This window comes from Thyridium curvatum (assembly GCF_004353045.1).
Source record: "Thyridium curvatum strain D216 chromosome Unknown NODE_89_length_163435_cov_79.615573, whole genome shotgun sequence".
Lineage (NCBI taxonomy): Eukaryota > Fungi > Ascomycota > Sordariomycetes > Thyridiales > Thyridiaceae > Thyridium > Thyridium curvatum.
In genome coordinates this window covers 117,952-138,016 of record NW_022156844.1, presented here as the reverse complement: position 1 = coordinate 138,016, position 20,065 = coordinate 117,952, and the positions used below count along the sequence as shown (strand labels likewise).

General features: G+C 55.1%; 8 protein-coding genes across 8 annotated transcripts; 3 read left to right on the top strand and 5 right to left on the bottom strand.

The window, feature by feature from the left end:
• Positions 1 to 137: 137 nt before the first annotated feature.
• E0L32_010725 (uncharacterized protein) lies at positions 138 to 1,037 on the bottom strand (the record flags this gene model as incomplete). Its single annotated transcript, XM_031133375.1, has 2 exons — positions 138 to 806; positions 927 to 1,037. The coding sequence occupies 2 exons, from the start codon at positions 1,035 to 1,037 to the stop codon at positions 138 to 140; spliced, it is 780 nt and encodes a 259-aa protein (XP_030989337.1).
• A 983-nt stretch (positions 1,038 to 2,020) lies between these two features.
• Positions 2,021 to 3,355, top strand: E0L32_010724 (uncharacterized protein; the record flags this gene model as incomplete). The annotated part of the gene is made up of 3 exons (XM_031133374.1): positions 2,021 to 2,080; positions 2,163 to 2,978; positions 3,059 to 3,355. The coding sequence occupies 3 exons, from the start codon at positions 2,021 to 2,023 to the stop codon at positions 3,353 to 3,355; spliced, it is 1,173 nt and encodes a 390-aa protein (XP_030989336.1).
• Positions 3,356 to 3,514: 159 nt separating this feature from the next.
• On the bottom strand, positions 3,515 to 7,407 carry E0L32_010723 (uncharacterized protein; the record flags this gene model as incomplete). The annotated part of the gene is made up of 4 exons (XM_031133372.1): positions 3,515 to 6,273; positions 6,332 to 6,719; positions 6,778 to 7,190; positions 7,392 to 7,407. The coding sequence occupies 4 exons, from the start codon at positions 7,405 to 7,407 to the stop codon at positions 3,515 to 3,517; spliced, it is 3,576 nt and encodes a 1,191-aa protein (XP_030989335.1).
• Positions 7,408 to 7,678: 271 nt separating this feature from the next.
• On the top strand, positions 7,679 to 10,084 carry E0L32_010722 (uncharacterized protein; the record flags this gene model as incomplete). The annotated part of the gene is made up of 5 exons (XM_031133371.1): positions 7,679 to 7,686; positions 8,241 to 8,246; positions 8,461 to 8,781; positions 8,827 to 9,343; positions 9,401 to 10,084. The coding sequence occupies 5 exons, from the start codon at positions 7,679 to 7,681 to the stop codon at positions 10,082 to 10,084; spliced, it is 1,536 nt and encodes a 511-aa protein (XP_030989334.1).
• Positions 10,085 to 10,667: 583 nt separating this feature from the next.
• E0L32_010721 (uncharacterized protein) lies at positions 10,668 to 12,002 on the bottom strand (the record flags this gene model as incomplete). Its single annotated transcript, XM_031133370.1, has 1 exon — positions 10,668 to 12,002. One exon carries the CDS (start codon positions 12,000 to 12,002, stop codon positions 10,668 to 10,670), a length of 1,335 nt encoding a protein of 444 aa, XP_030989333.1.
• A 1,056-nt stretch (positions 12,003 to 13,058) lies between these two features.
• On the top strand, positions 13,059 to 15,187 carry E0L32_010720 (uncharacterized protein; the record flags this gene model as incomplete). The annotated part of the gene is made up of 3 exons (XM_031133369.1): positions 13,059 to 13,062; positions 13,119 to 13,804; positions 14,165 to 15,187. The coding sequence occupies 3 exons, from the start codon at positions 13,059 to 13,061 to the stop codon at positions 15,185 to 15,187; spliced, it is 1,713 nt and encodes a 570-aa protein (XP_030989332.1).
• A 136-nt stretch (positions 15,188 to 15,323) lies between these two features.
• On the bottom strand, positions 15,324 to 18,109 carry E0L32_010719 (uncharacterized protein; the record flags this gene model as incomplete). The annotated part of the gene is made up of 8 exons (XM_031133368.1): positions 15,324 to 15,450; positions 15,511 to 15,794; positions 15,878 to 15,984; positions 16,047 to 16,128; positions 16,185 to 16,316; positions 16,367 to 16,685; positions 17,166 to 17,952; positions 18,016 to 18,109. The coding sequence occupies 8 exons, from the start codon at positions 18,107 to 18,109 to the stop codon at positions 15,324 to 15,326; spliced, it is 1,932 nt and encodes a 643-aa protein (XP_030989331.1).
• Positions 18,110 to 18,592: 483 nt separating this feature from the next.
• On the bottom strand, positions 18,593 to 19,959 carry E0L32_010718 (uncharacterized protein; the record flags this gene model as incomplete). The annotated part of the gene is made up of 6 exons (XM_031133367.1): positions 18,593 to 18,781; positions 18,843 to 18,918; positions 18,999 to 19,264; positions 19,318 to 19,554; positions 19,606 to 19,711; positions 19,769 to 19,959. The coding sequence occupies 6 exons, from the start codon at positions 19,957 to 19,959 to the stop codon at positions 18,593 to 18,595; spliced, it is 1,065 nt and encodes a 354-aa protein (XP_030989330.1).
• Positions 19,960 to 20,065: the final 106 nt, after the last annotated feature.

The following is a 20,065-nucleotide window of genomic DNA, read 5'->3' as shown; positions in this document are numbered from 1 at the left end:
GAGACCTCTGTGTCTTGTCTACTAGCATGAACATCTATCTATCAGCGTAGTTGGAAATTGAACACCATCTTCAACAACCAACCCTACAGGTAGTATTCATTCACCCCGCCTCCGTCTCCGCCTCCGTCTCCGCCTCTCTACCGCCCCATCCACCCCCCGTCGACAACCAGCACATGCCCGGCCACGTACGCGCTCGCCTTGCTGCACAGGAACACCGCCGAGCCCTTGAAGTCCTCGGGCTGCCCCCACTTGCCGGCGGGGATGCGCGCGTCGAGCTGCGCCAGGCGCTCCGGGTTGCCCAGCAGCGCCTCGTTCATGTCGGTGGCCACGTAGCCGGGCGCGATGGCGTTGACGTTGACCCCGCGGGCCGTCCACTCGTTGGCGAGGGCCTTGGTCAGCTGCGCGACGGCGCCCTTGGACGCCGCGTAGGCGGGCACCGTCAGCCCGCCCTGGAAGCTGAGCAGGCTGGCGAAGTTGACGATGCTGGCCCTGCGGCCCGTGGCGGCGCAGGGCTCGAGCCGCAGCATGTGCGCGCCGACGTCGCGGCAGAGGCGGAAGACGACGTTGAGGTTCACCTGCAGCACCTCGTCCCAGTCGGCGTCGGGGAAGGACTCGCAGGGGTGCCGGCGCTGGATGCCGGCGCAGTTGACCAGGACGCGCACCTCGTGGCCGTCGGCGAGCACCCTGGGCACGAGGGCGGCGACGTCGTCGCGCGAGGAGAGGTCCGCGGTGTAGATTGTGGCCTTGCGGCCGAGCTGCTGGATGGCCCTCTGGGTCTGCGTGTTGGACTCGTCTCGCTGTCCACCCTCTGGAGGTTAGTGTCGTGTTTGTGTGTGTGTGTGTGTGTGTGTGTGTGTGTGTGTGTGTGTGTGTGTGTGTGTGTGTTTGTATGTGATGGGCGTTGGATTGGGCGATGTCCCGTTTACCTGGACGAGGAGGATGTCGGCGCCGGCCTCGGCGAGGCCCAGCGCGACGGCCTGGCCGATGCCCCGCGTTCCGCCGGTGACGAGGGCGGTGTGGCCTTGGAGGGAGAACATGGCTGCCTGCTAGTGGGGATGGTTCACCAGGGTAGTCTATGTAAGAAAGAAAGAAAAAAAAGGAGTTTATGGAAAAGTTTAAAGGCTTTTCATGTGACGAAATGGCGATCATGAACTCGCGCATGAGATGTGGGTTGACCCTGCGGCTTAACTATATCACTGGCGTGGGGGTTGTTCTGCCGGATCCCGGGCGAATTTGTGGGCGGGAGTCGAGGCGCGGACGGGCGAGCTGGATGTGTGGGGTGGAAACCAGAGCCGGTCGAGTAGAAATGGAGGCTTCCATGAGATGGAGGCCCGAGATGGAGGCCCAAATAGACTTGTTTCATCCAGTCCTGCTGGTACTTGTACATGTACAGAGTTACGAACGCGGGCAGGTCTTCCGACGCCGATCCCGCTGTCGCGGCCTGGCATCTATCTGCATTGCTCGGCAGCCATTCATCGCCTTTACCGAGCACCGGGTATCTTCTCTCTTGATACACAAGTTCCTGCAGCTTCAGCTTTGAGAACAACATGTTCTGTAAACTCGGAACATCTGCTCACTCCAGTCTGTTCACGTCTCGGGTTGGGTCCAGGACGGAGAATCAGAACAACATCCCATCCCGCAGGATATCCCGCATTAGCGGTGTGCACTAACATCCCGCCGGCGAGTCTCAGAGCTTGCTAGTTAGTCATGCCGGACATCCGCCCACTTTGGGGGGCGGGTAAGCTGTCGGCTGGCGAAGGCTCGGGCCAAGTCAATGCGAGTCGGCCTGCGATCGGAGGCGGCGGGGGTGAATGGAGGGCCCAGAAAAGAACCCTGGTTTTGAACTTGCATCATTCCGCCGCCGTGAATCTTCGTGGCATTGTCTTTGCTTTGCTCCAATGAGATCCAAGTGAAATACAACCCGTTCATAACGTGAACCAATCCTGCTCAGTCTCAATCTTTCAAAGGGAATTACGTGAAGGACAATAGGACAGGACAGCACACTAAAGAGAGAGACACCATGTCGACAGCGACGACAGTAAAGGCGTCCGTACTGCACGGCGCCAGGGACCTGAGGGTGGTAAGCTGCATCCTCATATCACCTTACTTACCATTGAGATTGAGGACAAACACTCCGGAGACGCTGACGCAACCCTCCAAAGGAAGAGCGCACCCTCCCGCCCCTGGCCGCAGACGAGGTCCGCGTCGCCGTCAAGGCCACCACCCTCTGCGGCTCCGACCTGCACTACTACCACCACTACCGCAACGGCGACATCCTCGTCCGCGAGCCCATGACCCTCGGCCACGAGTCCGCGGGCGTCGTCACCGCCGTCGGCGCCTCCGTCCAGGACCTGCGGCCGGGCGACGCCGTCGCCCTCGAGGTCGGCGTGCCCTGCGCCCGCTGCGCCCTCTGCGAGCAAGGCCGCTACAACATCTGCCGCGACATGCAGTTCCGCTCCTCGGCGCGCAGCTTCCCCCACCGCCAGGGCACCCTGCAGCAGGAGATCGCGCACCCGGCGCGCTGGTGCCACCGCCTGCCCGCGGGCCTGCCGCTCGGCCTCGGCGCGCTGGCCGAGCCGCTGTCCGTCGCCATGCACGCCCTGGACCGCGCGCAGCTGCCGCCGCCGCCGCCGCCGCCCTCCTCCTCCTCCTCCTCAAAGAGCGCGACGGTGCTCGTCCTCGGCGCCGGCGCCGTGGGCCTGCTCTGCGCCGCGCTGTGCAAGGTCGCCGGCGCCGGCGCCGTCGTCATCGCCGACATCCAACAGGACAGGGTCGACTTTGCCACGCGCAACGGCTTCGCGGACGCCGGCTTCGTGGTGCCCGCGCGCCGGCCCGAGACGACCGAGGCCAGGCTCGAGTTCGCCAAGGAGGTCGCGGCGCTGGCGGCGCGCACGGCCGTCCGCGGGCAGGAGGTGGGCGAGGTGGCGCGGACGTTTGAGTGCACCGGCGTGGAGATCTGCCTGCAGACGGCCATCTACGTAAGGGCGACTCGACTCTCTCGACTTTTACACATGTCGCGCCTCATGACTGGCTGACTGGCTGACTGATGCAAACGCAGGCCACGCAACCAGGCGGCAAGGTCATGCTCATCGGCATGGGCACGCCCATCCAGACCCTGCCCATCTCGGCCGCCGCCCTGCGCGAGGTCGACCTCGTCGGCTCCTTCCGCTACGCCCACACCTACCCGCGCGTGCTCGAGCTGCTGGCCAGCAAGAACCCGCTGCTGCCGGACCTCGAGAAGCTGTGCACGCAGCGGTTCGTCGGCCTCGACAACATCCCCAAGGCGTTTGAGATGGCCGGCAAGGTCAAGGACGACGATGGCAAGCTGGTGCTCAAGGTCGTCGTTGAGATGTAGACTCTTTTGGCAGTTGCGGGATAGGATAGGTTGAGTGATTGAGCATCATGGTCTGGTAGTAGGCGTTCAAGACGACTGGAAAGAAAATTGAGCACGGATAGAGCAGTCATGTCGTGGACTGAGGTTGTTCAGGAGTCTATATACATTGGAACACTAAAACTACCCAGCATGTCTTTTAATCTTGCCTGTCAGTCTTTCCCACCGGGCCTTCAGGTTTGTCCCTGGAGCGCCAAGGGATCCCCTGTGATTTGAGGATAGGTACTTTGGAAAGTTGTATCTTCGGAACACTTGAACGTAATATCCGTGCTTCCGAAAGTCAGCAACAACCCTGGCCCATGTATCCCGCGGTACTTTGTTAAGCAGGCCGCCTGCTTCAACCAGTAGCACACACATCTCAAATGTCTCTTTGATATAGTTGCCCGAGTCCTCCGCACCGCCTGCCGACCAAAAGGGATTTGTCGTGTCAGTAATCAACCCCAAGGGCGCTCCAAGCTGATACGGCCAGTCCACAACGTGGTCTAAAGGTGTCCAGCCTCGAGAATCCAATGAATTCGGATCCACGCCCTGGTCAAGGAGGTATCGCGCCGTCATTGCACCGCTGTAATGAATAATGTGGCCCCAATGGTCTGGTGACTGCAGGTCCATCACTCTCATGTCCAGCGCCCTGCAGCCCTCCAGGGCAGCTTTGTGCAGCTCCTTGTTCTCAGGGATGTCCCGGCGAGAAAGGAGATCGATTAGCCTAAGCCCGCGCACATCGCATTCGACCCTGAACCCGTGCTCCGCGATGAAATGAAGCATTGCGATCGCCTCATCAAGCGTGAGGACCTTGCAATTGAACGCCCATGCGATACACGAGAGAAAGGAATCAGAGCCTTTGGCGAATGCCCTCTCGTCTCTTTGGAGTATCTGGTTGATCAGGAGGTCGAGCTTCCCTGTGACTGCCAGAATCGCGGGGGAGGTGAGCAACCCTAGCTCCCTGATCATCAATTCTCCTTGCAGTAAGCTGAGCTGACTGACTCCAGTTGATCTCTCCGCTTCGCGAGCATGCCAAAGAATGGTCGGAGAGACTTCGAGTTTACCGCGATTGAGAAGGTACTTGACGAGGAAAGAATGGCCGTTCTCCTCCGTCGTGTGTCCTACCGCCCCTAGGATCATATACTTGAATGCAGGCTGTTTGACAAACTCAAGCACGGTCTGGTGTATGAACTGAAGTATAACTCGAGGTTCTCCGCTGCGCGAAGGGTCGCCAACAATCTCCTCAATCAGGCCCCCTGTGATTTCCCCAACGTGGCTCCTATCCCAGGCCCGGCCCCTGGCGGCGCCTTGCAACTCGCTGTGTCCGTCTGTGAACGCGTCCATGTTCGCACACTTCACCAGCTTCTCCGCTTCACGACTGGGGATGGGCTCGATCGATCTTGCCACGGATTCGAGGAGACAGTATGCCTCCCACCTGAAAGTCGGCGGTATTCTGCCCACAATAGTCTCATAGTAGTCGGCTAAATCTCCCGGAAGCGATTGTAGCTCGTCGAGAAGTTCGCGCCGAAGGTCCTGTACTCGCCCGGCCTCGAGGCGCCTTCTTGCATAGGCGGCAAGGTCGTGCAAGACCAGCTTGACCCACAGGAAAACACCTTTGGCCCTTCGCACTATCTCGCCTGTCAATTGGAAGATCTCGTGGCAGCCTGGTGTAGATAGGCTGAGGTTGTGTGCGCAGAGTTCTCGTACATCATTTTCGGTGTGACAGTGGATTTGAAACCCTGGGCAAGAGCCAAAAGCTTCAACGAAAACCTTCCAAGGTCGGCTGGAGAAGAGGACCTTTGTCCGAGTCCGAGAATTATCTCTTTGCTTCACAAGATCATGGAGAAAGCCGGCAATAAAGTCGGTGGGGCCATCATATTCGTCCACGGCGTCGATGAAAAGAAAGATGTCCAGATCGATGGCCTTCTGCTCCATGATTGTGTTGATTGCTTTGCTTACGAGACTATCTGGCCATCTCTCAGTTTCGAGTTTGAATCGGATCTGCTCACGGGCGCGCTGTCGTGAAGTTATTCCGGCACATTGGTGTTGGACCCATTCGTCATCGTCATCAGGGTGCCCAGCCTTCGAAGACCCGGGTGTTGCACGGAGGTCTCTCAACTTGGAACGGAGGTCAACAGTGTCGCACCAACTCGATGTTAGAGATAGATAGCGATCTATTTTTGCCTCCCTCCAGTCCTCTGGGTAGATGCGTGGCTTCAATTTTCGAAGTTCGCTGACTTTGCCCTCGGTTGACAAGATCTCATCCTTGCGGCAGAGGATCCCGTCCTCCAGAGCGTCCCAAACAGGTCCATCTCCGTCCATAGGCGTTCGTACCAGTCTGCGAAACTCTCGAAGAGGAAAGTCGCACAGTAGGACAGCTGCGGATTTTCTCGCCCGTTCCTTCGGCTTTGTGCAAAAGCCAATGCTGTTCCTCGTATCAGCGATCTTGATCCGCCGCGTCAGATCGCAGGGAAGACTTTCGAGGTTCTGTGCTTTCAGCCGCTGCTGATAGAGGTCCTGAACCAGTGGGAGAATCATGCCAACTATGTCAGGATCCCTCTCCAGTAACTGGCTCAGGATGCTGCGCATAAGTCCTTCAAAAGACTTTTGCGCTGCGGTGCCTCGGTGGTGGAAGAAGAAACTGGCCTGGACCTGGTGACTACGACTTTGCCAATCACGCAGAAGCCTCCACGTGCGCTCGTCATTGCTGATGAATTTCATCATCGTGCTCTTCCCAGAAGCGGGACGGCCGCTGATCCAGAATAGTCCCGTCCCTTTCTGAAGCCATGTCGTTAGCCCAATATCACTTCGGTTGAAGGCCCATTCAAAAGAACATCCCGCTCTCGCTTCGATTTGATGGAGCCTATCATCTCTCTGGGAGGGTCGGATGGATCTAATGATAGCTTCAAAAAGTCAGCGCGCGTTCTAGTAAGAGACCGAACTGTCACGGGGGCAGCTAACCTTTAATATTCCAAAAGTCTGGAGATGATGCTGGATCTGAAAGTTCTCCAAGATCCGTCCCGGCAACTCCTCCATCAATGAGCTCATCTGACGAGCCCAAACCAATCCTTTTGTATGCAGCCTGCATCAAGGCATCCGATGAAAGAACAGGATAATGGGGTTTAGATAGCTCTGGGTGACGCTCAAGCCGATGAGCAAGTATTTCCCGTAACTTGTCTGTGACAAGAGGGATAGCGTGGCTTCCCCGGGAGAACTTGACTATATTGGAATGATTCGCATCAATCTGAATGGTTGAGGCAGAATCAGAGTCGCATCGGCCACATGTCGCAGAGATCCTCGATACCAGAATCTTCTCCATTCCGTTCCTCTGGAAATTGCCTGAGACTTGCTGTATGATGTGAGCGGACCGATCAGCTGGGGAGAGCCTGCATTTGGCCTGGACATACCGTAAGCGTAGGAGTTGTCTGGGTCTCATAGGCCCAGAAAAATTTCATCCGGCGAACATGTGACAGGCCAGAAACTTGTCTCTCCAGTTGAAGCAAGAATTGTGAATCCACAGAGAGCTCACTGACAAGAGCGTGGATGTTGGGCTGGTGACCGAGCAGCGCACTGATGTCAGAGGTCTCCATCCCCTGGCTGGGGACGCCGAAGAAGAGAGCACCTGTTGTCTTGGCCAAAATCTTGTCTTCGCTCCCCCCACTGCCAGCAAGCATGACAAATGTCTGTTTCAGCAGGATCCCCCCCAGGCTATGAGCCATGAAGGCCAGAGCCGGTGCAGTACCCAACGTCCAGCCGCCAGGCTTAAGCGCGTTGACGAGATTGACGGCGAGATCCTCAACCTTCTGGAACGAGTTGCTTCCTACGAGTCTTGAGTCGTAGCCGTACAAGATGAATCTGATGCCGGAGATGCGCTGCGGGAGTGCATCGCGGATTCACATGAATGTCTTGTCTCTCCCGTGGGGCTGCCAGGAGCCCATCGGATGGCTAGCGAGCCCCGAGATGATGATGCAGCCATGGGGAAGTTAGCAAAGGCTCGGTGATCTCGAGACAGATAACTCACTCGAGCACATGATCATTGTGGGAGACATCGTTCAGCGGGGTGAAGCCGAGAAAGGTGTCATCCAGCACAAGCGGCTCAGGAGCTCCGGGGATCGGCAGCTGCCACTCTTTCGCGTCCGGAGAAGCGCGCACCAGAGCAGGAAGCCTGGAAAAAGTCAAGGTCGCGATTTTGTGCGGGGTGCGAGCCCAGAACTCGCAACTTGGCGCGAGGGACGCAACTGTGATGTCGTTGGCGTCCCCGCCAGGTGTGAATTGGGCAAGCAGTTGGGTAACGCCCAACCGATCCAGATGCTCCGGTATGCCGCTCAAGCGATAGACCTTTGAGGTGAATATCTCCTCAACAGCCATGCTTTGACCAAGCCACCGCAGCGCAGCGACGTAGTGAGTGTGGGGGATCAGGCGATGTGGCGGCGGATGATGACAGTCCCCGATGGAGTTATGAGGGTCGCAGATCCAGCGCACGTGCAGGGGCACTCTGAAAGAACACAACAATTGGCCAGCATCTCGTGATTAGTCAGGAACAAAGGATTGAGGCCCTGCAGAGCAGTGATCAAGGCAGAGACGAGGATGGAGATGAGAAGGGGGACTGCTAACATGTGAATTCACCTGTCTTGCCCCCAGGCGGAGAGAGTATTGACATCTTGGCTGGCAGCTAGAGAGACTGGTTCATAATATGACCTCGCAGCAGGCCGGCCATTGGGCGAGAATGCCAAGAGCAATACTGCATAGAAAGACGAGCACTTGAAAGGACCTACCCACGCGAGCCCTTTGAGCCTCTTTGTTGAACACAGTTAGTTTCCAGGCGTCCGTCCACACCTCCACTTGCATCTGCACTCAACATTCATTGCAGGGGCGGGTGAGTAGAGAGTAGGTGGGATCATTTGGAGGATAAAGCCATTCCAAAGCCAGAGATGAATTCCCAGTTCACCAAGACGACCATTAACTTGACGTGCCGTCTCAGCCTTTGCTCATCTGCCACCTGCGCACCGACCATCGTCTCTCATTGAAATAGATCAGGCGGCCGCGGTGGGAGTCTTTCAAAACCTAAGCCTAAACCTAAACCACATCAGCCTGCCCGCGCACTTTTCAGAGCCACACCGCGCGCCCTCGCAGCCCGACGCCTGGCCTTCACGATCTATCCTGCCCCGCGCGGTCTCCCGTCTTCCTCATGGACCAACTCGACGCCGCAAGCCCCGCCAGCCCGGCGGGTCCGACTGGATCGTCTGGTCAGGTAGGCCGAAATCTGAAGACCATCTGATCAAAGCTTGGGCCCTGGCTGACAATGAACCCTCCCCAGTTCCTACTGCCTTCAACCTCCAACTGGCCTGCCGCCTCCGACTGGCCTCCAGTCTTGCTCTCGACCGTCGAGTCCCTATTGTCGACCCCCCAAGGTAAAGGTAAAGTACCCCTTCCGGCTGCCCAACCCTCGAGATTAGGAAGCAGGCCAAATGGCAACTGACGGCGAGGTGTGCGTCCCACTCAGATTCGGATCAGCAGGACCAAGACCAGTACCAGGACGTGTTGATGCTGCGGGCCCCCGACGGCAGCAACGTCGCCGAGACCATACTCGACATCGTGACGGCCATACGCGAGCTCATGTGGGATCCCTCCCACGAGTACTCTGGCACAGTCGCGTTCTACAACATCTCGCCCGACGTCTTTAGCGATTTCTACGAGCTCGTCGAGGAGCGACCTCATTTCCACCTATCATACGTCCCATCAGAGCTGGGCGGACTGTTATCCTTCAAGATGCAGGCGCCGGTACACAACGTGCCGGGCCGGCTGATGGCTGATCACATGCTTCAACAAGCTCGCGACATGGGCCGCTCCAACGAGATAACATTCATAGGTGAGGCCACCATGTCCGGTAAGAACGGTGTCTCGGCGAAGACCGCCGACGAGACAACCGTATCCATACACCGCGGCGTCAACGCTTACGAGACGCCTACCCTCGTCTTTGAGTGTGGCAACTCGCAGACTATGCCCAGCCTGCTCAAGGCCAAGAATTAGCAGTTCCGCCAGAGCGACTCGGCCAACCTCGTTGTCCTGATCAAGCTGTATCGCAATCAATTTCGCCAGATCCTAGTCGAGCTGTGGAGCCGACCAAGCCCCGACCAGCCAATTGCCGCCGTGACGGTCCGTCTAGCCAAGCCCCTGGGCGACGATACGGTGCCCCAGGAGCGCAGCGCGTGGATTGTGACCGGTGCGCCGATGCGCCTGCGCTTCGAGGACGTGCTGGACTGCCCCAAAGACCCAGCCCGCTCGGACACCGATTTCACCTTCTCGGAAGATTTCTTTTTCCACATGGCTCGTGAAGTCCTCCGTGCATCCAGGCTGACCCCTCCGGCGGTCAAGGAGCGGTACCGCGCATATCTGATCCGGCACAGCGCGGAAGAGGCGCGCCTCAAGAAGAAGAAGCGACTCGACGAGGAGATGAAGCGACTCGACAAGAAGAAGAGGCGCATGCAGCAGGAGGAGGAGCGCCAGGAGCAGCTGCGTCAGATGGGCGAGCAGATGCGCAAGATGGGCGAGGAGAAGGACGAGCAGATTCGTCAGATGCGTCAGAAGGACGAGCAGAAGGACGAGCAGCTGCGTCAGAAGGACGAGCAGATTCATCAGATGGACGAGCAGATTCATCAGCTGTTCGAACTGGTGCGTCAGATGGGCGAGCAGATGCGTCAGCAGGACGAGTAGATTTGTTAGCTCCTCCTTCAGTGTGGCCATGACCAGGAGTAGATATCCTCTTCCTTTGAGGGTACAATGCATACTCTAGAATTAACAACGGATATCCTAAAACCTAAATTGTCTCATTATCTTGAATTGCCGGGGCTGATAGATGCCCAAGCACTTCTATTAGCAACCCCTTAACTAATCTGATCATCAGTAGGGGCCAAAGCCAGCAATATGGCGAGCCACGATCATCGTGGCCAAAGCAGTGCCGGGTGACTGTGGTGGAAGCAGGTACAAGCAGCTGGCTGCAACGGATTCGTCGAACTCGCCATATAATGCAGGCTGATACCTGTCTCCGGGTATCAAGGTAAAGGCCTGAATGGCTGTTTGGGATCTTCCATCCCAAGACATCACAAGACCGGCCTTGAAGCAGCCATGCAACATTTATATGCAACGTGTCCAACATCTTTATCCCTTCAACCGGAGTCACCCTTGAGATACAATTCCCACACAACGTATTGAAGAAATAGATGGCAATTGACAACCAATGCAAACACCCAATCAGTGTCGAGCTAATCCAATCCCACCCTGAGTCACCACAAGCCAACTATCCAAGATAATCGAGCCAGATCGGTTGAGAACTCCCCTGGGACTCATGGCTTAGGATCAACAACAGCAGGGTAAAGCCGATGTGAATATAAGGGGCGAGATCCTTGTTCCACAACCACTTTATAAACACACTCGCCAAGATTGTGCCGAACGAGCAACCGAACGTTAACCCAATGTACAGGTCTCCTGGATCCAACAAGTCCATCATGACGAAAAGTCCGACGGAAAAGGTGACCGGGCCCATGCTGGCCATGGACGGTAGGTAGGATCGACTGTTCATGATGATCCTCTGAATCGGTTCGAGATGGAAGTGCCTCGAGACAGAGCCAGAGAGAGTCGCAGAGTACATGGACTGGTCGACAAGGATCGGCGAGAAGTAAAGAAGACTCAACAGTATCTGCAGTAGCACGACTTCAGCTCGTATCAATATCATCCATCCGTCGGATAGATGCCTCCTCCCAAAGAACAGTCTGTCATAAAGCCACGGAGTCGGAGCACAGTGGGCGGCAATGGCAACCGTGGCCCAGGCCCTGCCGAGTCTCAAAGCCTTTGTCTGCGGGAAGTAGCTGACGAGCAGGCCAGCCCTGAGCTGGTGCGGCGTGAAGCTGGGATCTCTACCGTTGGCCTTGTCATCCTCGACCTGCTCTTGACGCTTATCGAGGACCTTCGAAGCGTCTCTCCTGAGTCTTGCCATCTCTGCAGGATCCGCTGCTAGAACTAGGAGCTCGAAGACAGCCCACGGGACGACAAACATCGTGCCACAGGCCAGGGCAAGAGCCGGAAGATGGCGACGATTTGTCCAAAACTTGATGAACAAAGGCGTGACGCCGGAGAGAAAGCTCCACAGGCGGATCCACGCATGGCGCTTCGCACTTCCTATAGCGTCGAGATGCGGCAGACCTCGCTCATCGACGAACCGGCTAGCCAGGATGTATGAAGCGGATCCTCGGACGCCGCGGAAGGAGGCTACGCCTCCCACCCAGCGAACGATGACAGTGATAGCGTCGGCAGCGTACAGAATGGGGGATGCTCGAAGAATAGCGTGATGAGGGTACCAAAGACCTAGGATGCGCCCAGTCGGTTGACTCAGAGCGTTGGTTGCTAATCCGATCATCCAAAAGAGTAGGTTCCAATGTGTGACTTCACGCGGACACCATTCTGCAGAGTCGCTGACAGCGAGAGTTGTGTTGTGGGCGCTGATGTCTAGCTTGTAGAACAGTGTTGTCGTTGCGAGCTTCAACAGAGGCGCTTTGGATGCAGCTTGGGAAGCAAGGATCGCCGTGACATTGGCGATGATCTCTTCTGGGGCGCCGTCAAAGGTGTATCTTTCCATTATGAAGATCGAGTAGTTGATCAATTGTGGTCCAAATGTGAAAAAGAGGAGCGTGCCAGAAAAGATGTTCTACTGCATCTTCAGGTCCTTTTAACTGCTCCGTGGAGCCATTGCGACTGGGAGGCCTTTCCGTAGAGCCAGCTGAGGCTTTGCTTGCAGCGTTCGCGATGGCCAAAAGCCCTTGCATGCAGAACCTGCATGTGGTGGCGGCGGTGCACTGCATTCTGCGAAGACATCCCGCCATTCATTGGTGCTCCAGAGCGGTATGCCCCATTTTCAGCACGAAACTCCTTCAAGGTTGATTTAAGGCAGACTGGCGATTTGGCTTGACAAACTGAACCACGACGAAATGAAGCTCCAGGCTTCGAGCGATTTACGGAGCAGGAATGCAAGACTCGATAGAAATCGTATCCCAGTACGGAGTCAGAGAATGAATTCGAAAAAGAGTCGCCCGATAGAAAAGAAGAGAACACAAAGGCAGTACTTCACATTCTGTTTACGCTCATTCATTTGGAGTGGTTGCGTTCACTTGCAAAATCTACTCACCCGCGCGCCTTGAGATGATCGTAGTGAACTACCTACCCTCACGCCTCACGGCTCGACCAATGCATTTTGCTGCCCTTGGTGTCCTTGTGAATTATGCACCCGCTGGGTCAAAAGCTTATGAAAAGCCATGGGGGCCATGTTGTGAAGGCCGACGTCCTGCCCCGCGTTCCTAGTGGACGACTTGCGGTGAATGCCGCATGTCCACACCATCAGTTGCATCTTAGAGCTCCCGTGGCTTGTGCGCCACCAAGCATGACCACACTCTTGTCAGAAACCTTGGTGCCATAGCTTTCAATAAAGTTTGGTCTCGATTTCTTCGACTCTCCGATAGAGCCTTGGCTTTCCATCAGCTGACATCACCTCGGGCGCCGCTGGGTTCCTGTTTTTCTTGCTGTATATAACAATGATAGCAGTCTTTTGTGGCAGAAGGTTCTGTTGATCGTCCTGCACATTTCCGAGCAATCTGACGGGCTTGTGGAGTATTTCGAAGTAAAAGCTATTACCTGCAATATGGGTAAGCCGCGGGAAAAGTCCATCTCTCTCGATACATATCTCACTGATGCGTCACAGTTGCTACGTCCAGTTCACCGCGAACGATCGAAGGCTATGAAGTCGGGGAAATCCCGGCCCAGGCAGCTTTCACTACCGAGATCAACATCGCCGGCCTAGGCGCGTCCGTTCAGGACGTCATCAATATGCAGTACCCGGACAGCCAAGCCATGATGAAGCGCCCGGGGATGTACATCAAGTATCTCCCGTACCAGTACGACGAAACTACGGGCCAGTTCCTCACCGGCGGTGCTTACCTGTTCGACACCTGGGAGCATGCGCAAGACTACGGCCGCTGGACGACAGACGAGTACGAAGTCGGGGAGCCCAAGACCAAGTTCTGGGACCAGCCCGCCTTTGAGTCTACTGCCCGCCTCCCGTGGAAAGTCGTCGGAGCTTGCAACTTCGCGCCCGTCGGCGAGCACGCGATTGGGAGGTTCACTCGCTGGAAGTACGCCGGCGACGATGCAGAGGCGGCCTTGCGGGAGATGTATACCCGGCTGAGGGATGCATCCAAAGCCCAGGGAGCAGTCGCGTTTTGGCTTCTGCATCACCCGCAGGAGCAGCGGATCGGCGTTCAGCTGGCCTACCGCGGACTCGGCGAGAACGTCCCGCTTGGGCAGAGCGTTGCGTCTGCTCGTCAACACCAACACCCGGTTCGGAGCTTTTTCGACGCCAAGTTGGCAACGCGAGTCGAGTTCGACCGTGTGAGCCCCTTCTTGGTTCTGTGGCTACCGCAATCTCGGAACGCGGCTGGTGGAGATAATTATTTCATTCCAAACCATCCTGCTGTCCCCAAAGTTCAGCAATAGGTGGCGCTTTAACGATTGGTCAGCTGTCCTGTAAATGATGCCGGAAGACTGGATTGTCGAGGGGAGACTGCACTGGTGTCTGATCAAATGCTTGATGAATTCAAATGTGTCCAAGTAGTGCGATGAATATATCGTTACCTGCAGCTATGCTTTTGGGCATTTGCGTCAACTGTGTACCGGCTGATCTTGTCTGTTTTTAGGGCTCAGAGAGGGACGCTTTCCATGATCAGACACTGAAGACTTAACACTTCAGAGGGTCACAACATTCTATCATACTCTGGTTCGAAGACGCTACGTAGTTCATACAAACCAACACACTGGTTTCCTGAGGTTGCCTGGGGTTGCCTAGGATTGGCACGCGGTGCGTATTGTGATTGGGCCATCGCACTTTCATGTTGGTCGGCTGGAAACGCCGTCCTCGCATGCTTGCCGGCACAATCAGGCAGCCCCCGATTGAGGAGCATTCGACGCGTAACACCAGATGATTTCAGGATAGAAGTTGTCTTCTTGTGGCAGATATGCATCGGAACTTTCGAGTCTCACTACAGAACCGAGTATTTAGTTTCTTCTGCATCTGCATATTTCACGACCCAAGTTTTGGCTCCATCTTTCTTGATGGGAAACTGCCTCAGTAGCCCGAGTGACGGTGCCCGCAAAAGCAGCGGTCATAGGGTCTCTTCCCACGAGTTACGCAGCTACGAACCTATCCAGTATCAATCCGACAGAACGGAGGCTCGTGGCCTACCAGTCCAATGCGTTCATTTCGTCGCTCACACTCTACTTGCCAACGGTGGGAACCACTGGATCATGTTTCTCCAAGCCAGCCCGGGCAGGTCCGTTCAGATCAACATGGAGCCTTCGGAAGTGCGTGGCGCTCCGGCACCTGGTCATGGGTACCGTGGCGTCATGCAAGTCAGTGCCCGGGAAATTGGCGTCAGCGAGGACCGACATCAAATTGTGACAATTCCGACAACACGGGGGCGCGCGGTGGCTGACTTCATCGATGCTATTGTTGCCGCCGGTCATCACGAATACGACTTCACCACGGAAGGCAGGGGCTGCACCGGTTGGATGCTCGATCAGTATCGTTTGTTTCTACAAAACGGCCTGATCCGATCCGGTTTCGATGTGATTGAGAGAATAATTGGGCTGGCATGGGTGGAGGGACAACCGATCTCCGAACGAGCCGTTACTCATGGATTCTATATGAGAAATACCCGTGGCGGAGGGTGGAGTCAACAAGCTCGTGGTCGTAGTGGTGGCAACAGAGCCAACTAGGCAAATTTGACGCCCATGGTTCAAAGGTGACGACGTGGATCTTTTGCAACATGGGGTTCAAGAGACTATCGGATCGACAGGAGCAATGAGGAAAATCGGTTTGCTAGCACGATTCTAGCTAGTTATCTAATGGCATCTAGAGCTTTCCGTCAAGATGCTTCAAGATCAACTCGACTTCCTGCTCTGCCGTCTCTAAAATATGCTCGGGCGCATACTTGGGCTTCCACCCAAGGCCCTTGCCATGCTCGGCAGTGAAAGTGCATCTATAGCATTGATAAGCTATCAGAAATCTGCGTTCCAGGCGAAGCCGAGTTTACACATACCTGCCACCGAAGAAAGTGGTCATCACATCTCTCGGAACGTTGTTGAATGCAGCAATCTTTTCTATGATCCCGGGGTCCGCGATTGCTACCGCGGTATCGGAGATCACGCCGTGCTTCTTCAACGTCTTGCCCATGGCCTTGTAAATGTCGTCCCAGGCCACACTGCCAGAAGATGCAAGATAGTATCCCTTTTTGCCGTGGTCGAGCGGCTCGTCGGCGATCATTCGGCGCAGCATCTCGAGGTAAAGGGTCGTGTTGTCAGCGACATGGCAGACGGGCCAACTCTGGAAGATGCGGTCAGCAGAACAAATCCCGCTACGTTTTTAGGCGGCGATACTGCTGCCCGAGCCATAGAGAGTTCACATACAGGGCTATCTTGATCAAATTTGTACATGCGGCCCAATGCCTTGGCGGCCTTGACGATCGCCACGGTCTGAATGGAGATCTTCTTGCCGAAGCCTTCCCCTTCTCCGTCTAGATTCGACCTATGGATTAAAAATCTGATAAAGACTTAAGCTTGGTGAATGTGCACTTACAGACGATGCAAGGAGCAAATATGTATGTCCGAACGCCCAGTCTTTCTCCCGCCTCAACGATGCTGTTGTTCGTCGCCACCCCCTAAAAGATTGATTGTTAGCTTTGGAAACAGTACCAAGGGGCTCTGTAACACATACCTTAAACATAAACGGGATGCTCTGTGAGTTCACTTGAGCTTTCTGGATCTCGTACCAGCTCGGGTCCGTATCCGGTACGGGGCGGTCGGTCGGTGCTCCGGTGAAAGAGGAGAACATCTTGGCTCCAGTCGTCTATCACACTTGATTAGTTCCGTGTCTGTGAATGGCGGCTCATAACATACAAACAAGAAGTGTACGGTCGACCCTGTCTTCTCCTTCACACTGGCGAGTGCCTTGATGAAGTACGAGGGTGGCTCCGGGCTGAGAGCGTCGGGCAGATAGTACACCACCGTGATCGCATTGCTGACGACGGCGTCCTGCACTGCTGCCTCGTTCCGAATGTCGAAAGTGAGCGGCTCGAGACCGTACTGCTTGACCGCTTCGGCCTGAGCGTCCGTCCGCACAAGGGCGAAGAGCTTATCGTAGGGCGGCAGGTTCGCGGACTCGAGGCGGGCCAACAAGGTCCCGCCGAGATAGCCAGAAGCGCCGGTAATGAGGACTCTGTGAGACATGATCAGGGGCCTTTAGAATGAGAAAGGATTCTAGTTTTTCTAGTGGAAGACAGGGCCAAGATTCACTCTCTGGCCGAAATAAAGCCATTGTGCCTGCCGATTGGGTTTAGCATTATTAATCACGGACGGACCAATTTGTCACCAGAACATGATTCGGGGCCCACATTCTTGACCTTCATGGAGACGGCTGTATCAAGCAAGAACATCACATCGTGTTATAACATTTGTCAGAAATGGTGGTATGATTGCTGGATTAAAGAAAGTAGGAGAGAGTTGGGAAGGCTTGGGCCTTCCCAGACTAAGTACAGCGGTCCCAGCCTCTTGATTATTCGGCTTGAGGTCGAATTCCAACATCGTTTGCCCACTTGCTCTCAAACCCAGAGAATCACTCGGATGCGCCAGTGCAGAGAAACCTCATCTTTCACCAGTAAAAGCCAAAGTCAACGTCTGGGCCAGCCAGAAAGAGAACGTGATTTTTGGTCCTGTCGTGAGAAGCTTGGGGAGTAAGGCCTTGAAAAAGGACCCTGGGCCTTCATGTCGAGCCATCCTGCCAACAATACGGAACCCTGACTCCTTGGAGCCAAATCCCTGGCTTTGAAGCCGCGTCTTGACGACATCAAGTGGAGAAGCGACGATGATTGACGCACAGGAGCCAACACCGGAAGCGACCAAATTCTGGGTGCATGTGGCAGAATTGTAGTCCTCGAGGCCAAACAGGTACTGCTTGGCTGCGGCGCAGCCGCCGAATAGTGCGAATGAGCCCAAGGCGTTCCGAGCAGCCGTCCAGCTCGAGCCGCGATAGAGGCCACCTCCCTCTTCGCGTAGGATACTGAATATACCACGACCATTTAGAGCTTGAGGGTTCGTCTGGCGCTTGATCTTGAGGACGTCGAGGGGAAGGAAGATAATCTCGGTAACGCCGACCAAGCTGCCAGCCGTAGCATGGATCATCGTTTTGCTATTGTGGCCACCAAACATCTGGTCAAATGACGGCCCGTGGTGTTCTTTTAGATAGACACGAATGAGAGGCTGACCGCCATACTTGTGAACACGCTGCAGAATCTTATAGCTAGCAGCGTATCCAAGTCCAGGGAAGAGGCTGAAGAAGCGGCGATGCAAAGAGCCTGAGGCATGGTGCCGAAACACCACCGCATTGAGCTGTGATGCGGAGCTAATATGACTCTGATTCCGCATCAATCGCTTGGAAATAGTATCGACGGGGTGAAAGACGATGACCTCAGCTAACCCAGCAGCACCTGAACTTGCGGGGGTCATATTAGCCAATAAGGTACACATAGAGAATATTGCTTAAACCTTACCGGCACTGGCAAAGCGGACAGCAGTCGACTCGTGCAAGTTGAGCTTGGAGGGGGTACTGTGAGGGCTTGCGGAGACGGCTATGGAGGGAGGCATGATTGTAATAGCGTATTTCTCGTCCGTCAAAGGATTTCAAAAGTTAACACCAGATGAATGGTTCAGAAAGTCAGGACTGAGAACGTGAGAGATGATCAATGAGATGGAAAATTGTAAGACGGAAGAAACACAACGTCAGAATGCTCCACGCATGCTTTTTACTTTCCTAATTTGTCATACAACGCTTATTGGAATGGCATGGACAGACGCTAAATGTAGACTGCACGGTCAGTTCGTCAAATTTCCATGCAAAGAAGACATCGTAATGGTTTCTGGTACTGCTTACACATACGTAATTTGCCCCTTCTTCATGCACTCGACTGTTAAGCTAACCACCCTCCTCTGAGTCCTCTGAGTGACTGACATGTAGGTTTCTGTTACTATTGGGGTATTGCTTGAGACTTTCTACATTCAACGTTCCCGAGCACAAGTTACCTGCTTGGTTCTACTTTAATCAAGTCAGGAAATATTCAAGTCCATCAACTAGTCAAGTCCTTTAAGATACATATCCGCATCATGCCCCATCGCGTTGATCACTACTCGCGCCGAGTCAAAGGCACGTTTCTTCGCATTGCGAAGGTCACGATCTGGAAACATGCCATGTGCAACCTCAAAGTCGTAAGGTTTGATTGCAGATATGATACCGGCGATGGCATCCGGAGTGAGCGGTATCTACAGCATACGTCAACCAGCCATGTTCTATTCAATGAGGAGTTGTCCGCATGGTGCCTACCGTGTTGACATGCGACCAAAGGAACGCGTAATAGGCCGTTCCAGGTTTCCTGTTGATGTCCCATAGAGCAGACTCACTTCGGGTTAGTGTCATGAACCAGAAAGCCAGTCTCTGAAACCACTTACTCGAGTTACATGCAAGCTGTCAGACACACACATGCTATTCTTGTAATGCAAGACGGAGCTACCAGGGAAGTGGCCGCCCGTCTTGATACGTGTTGCTCCGGAACCGGGGAGTAACTCAAACTCTTTCTCCTTCACGAAACGTCTAACCCCGTGCGCATCGGGCCGAGAGACGAGCGACGCTTCCTCAGAGGAAAGGAAGACGGGAGCGTTGTTGAATGCCCGAGACCAGGTCAGGTGGGTTGTCCAGAAGTGCGGGTGTGAGATGGAGATGGCATCCACTCCACCCAAAGCGTTGATCTACAATTGTCAAGACCGAGCCCCTGAACAAGGCAAGAGAGACGCTCACTCACCGCTTTGACAGTGTCATCATCGATATATGCAAGACAGTCCCACAAGATGTTACCTTTGGGCGTCCTGATTAAGAAACAGCGTTGGCCAATGCCAAGGACCGTCTCAGTCTGAATGGTGTAGATGTGTGGCTCTTTGGAATATTGCTGACGTACGACATTCTGGAACTTGCCACTGGCCTGAGCTTGAGAGAGGGTTGTCCATGCCTGGCCTGTGGCAGGCACAGACTCTCGCGGATCCTGTCGAAGTGGTCAGTGGATGACGAGTGGGTGTCAGAGGTGCCACCTCACGTTGCAGATATGACACTCATTAAGGCCATCAGTAGCTCTCGCGCCATGTTGTGTACCACATTGGGTACACACAAGGAGCTCATCGTCTTCGTGTAGACGAGCAATACTGTGGGGTAAATCAGCTGGAAAGCATATGAGAATCTCAGGGCCAGTAGCTGCTCACCCCTTGTCAGTCACATCTTGGCGTAGAGATGCAGTGCTGTGGGTACGAGCTGTTGAGATTCCGTCCCGGCGAAAAGCGAATGAGTGTGGCCGAGGAGGTTGCACTGTGCTTCTTGCTGATTGTCTAAGAATGTACGCGCCTGGTGGCCTGGCTGCCTTGGCGCAACTGGTGAGGATGGTAAAAGCCCTCATGCTGGAATGGGGAATGAGGACAGGATTTTCAACAACGAAGGGCGCTCCTCTTCTTCAGCGAGGAGATGAAGGCAACATTGACTAAATAGTGTTGGTCACCGACATG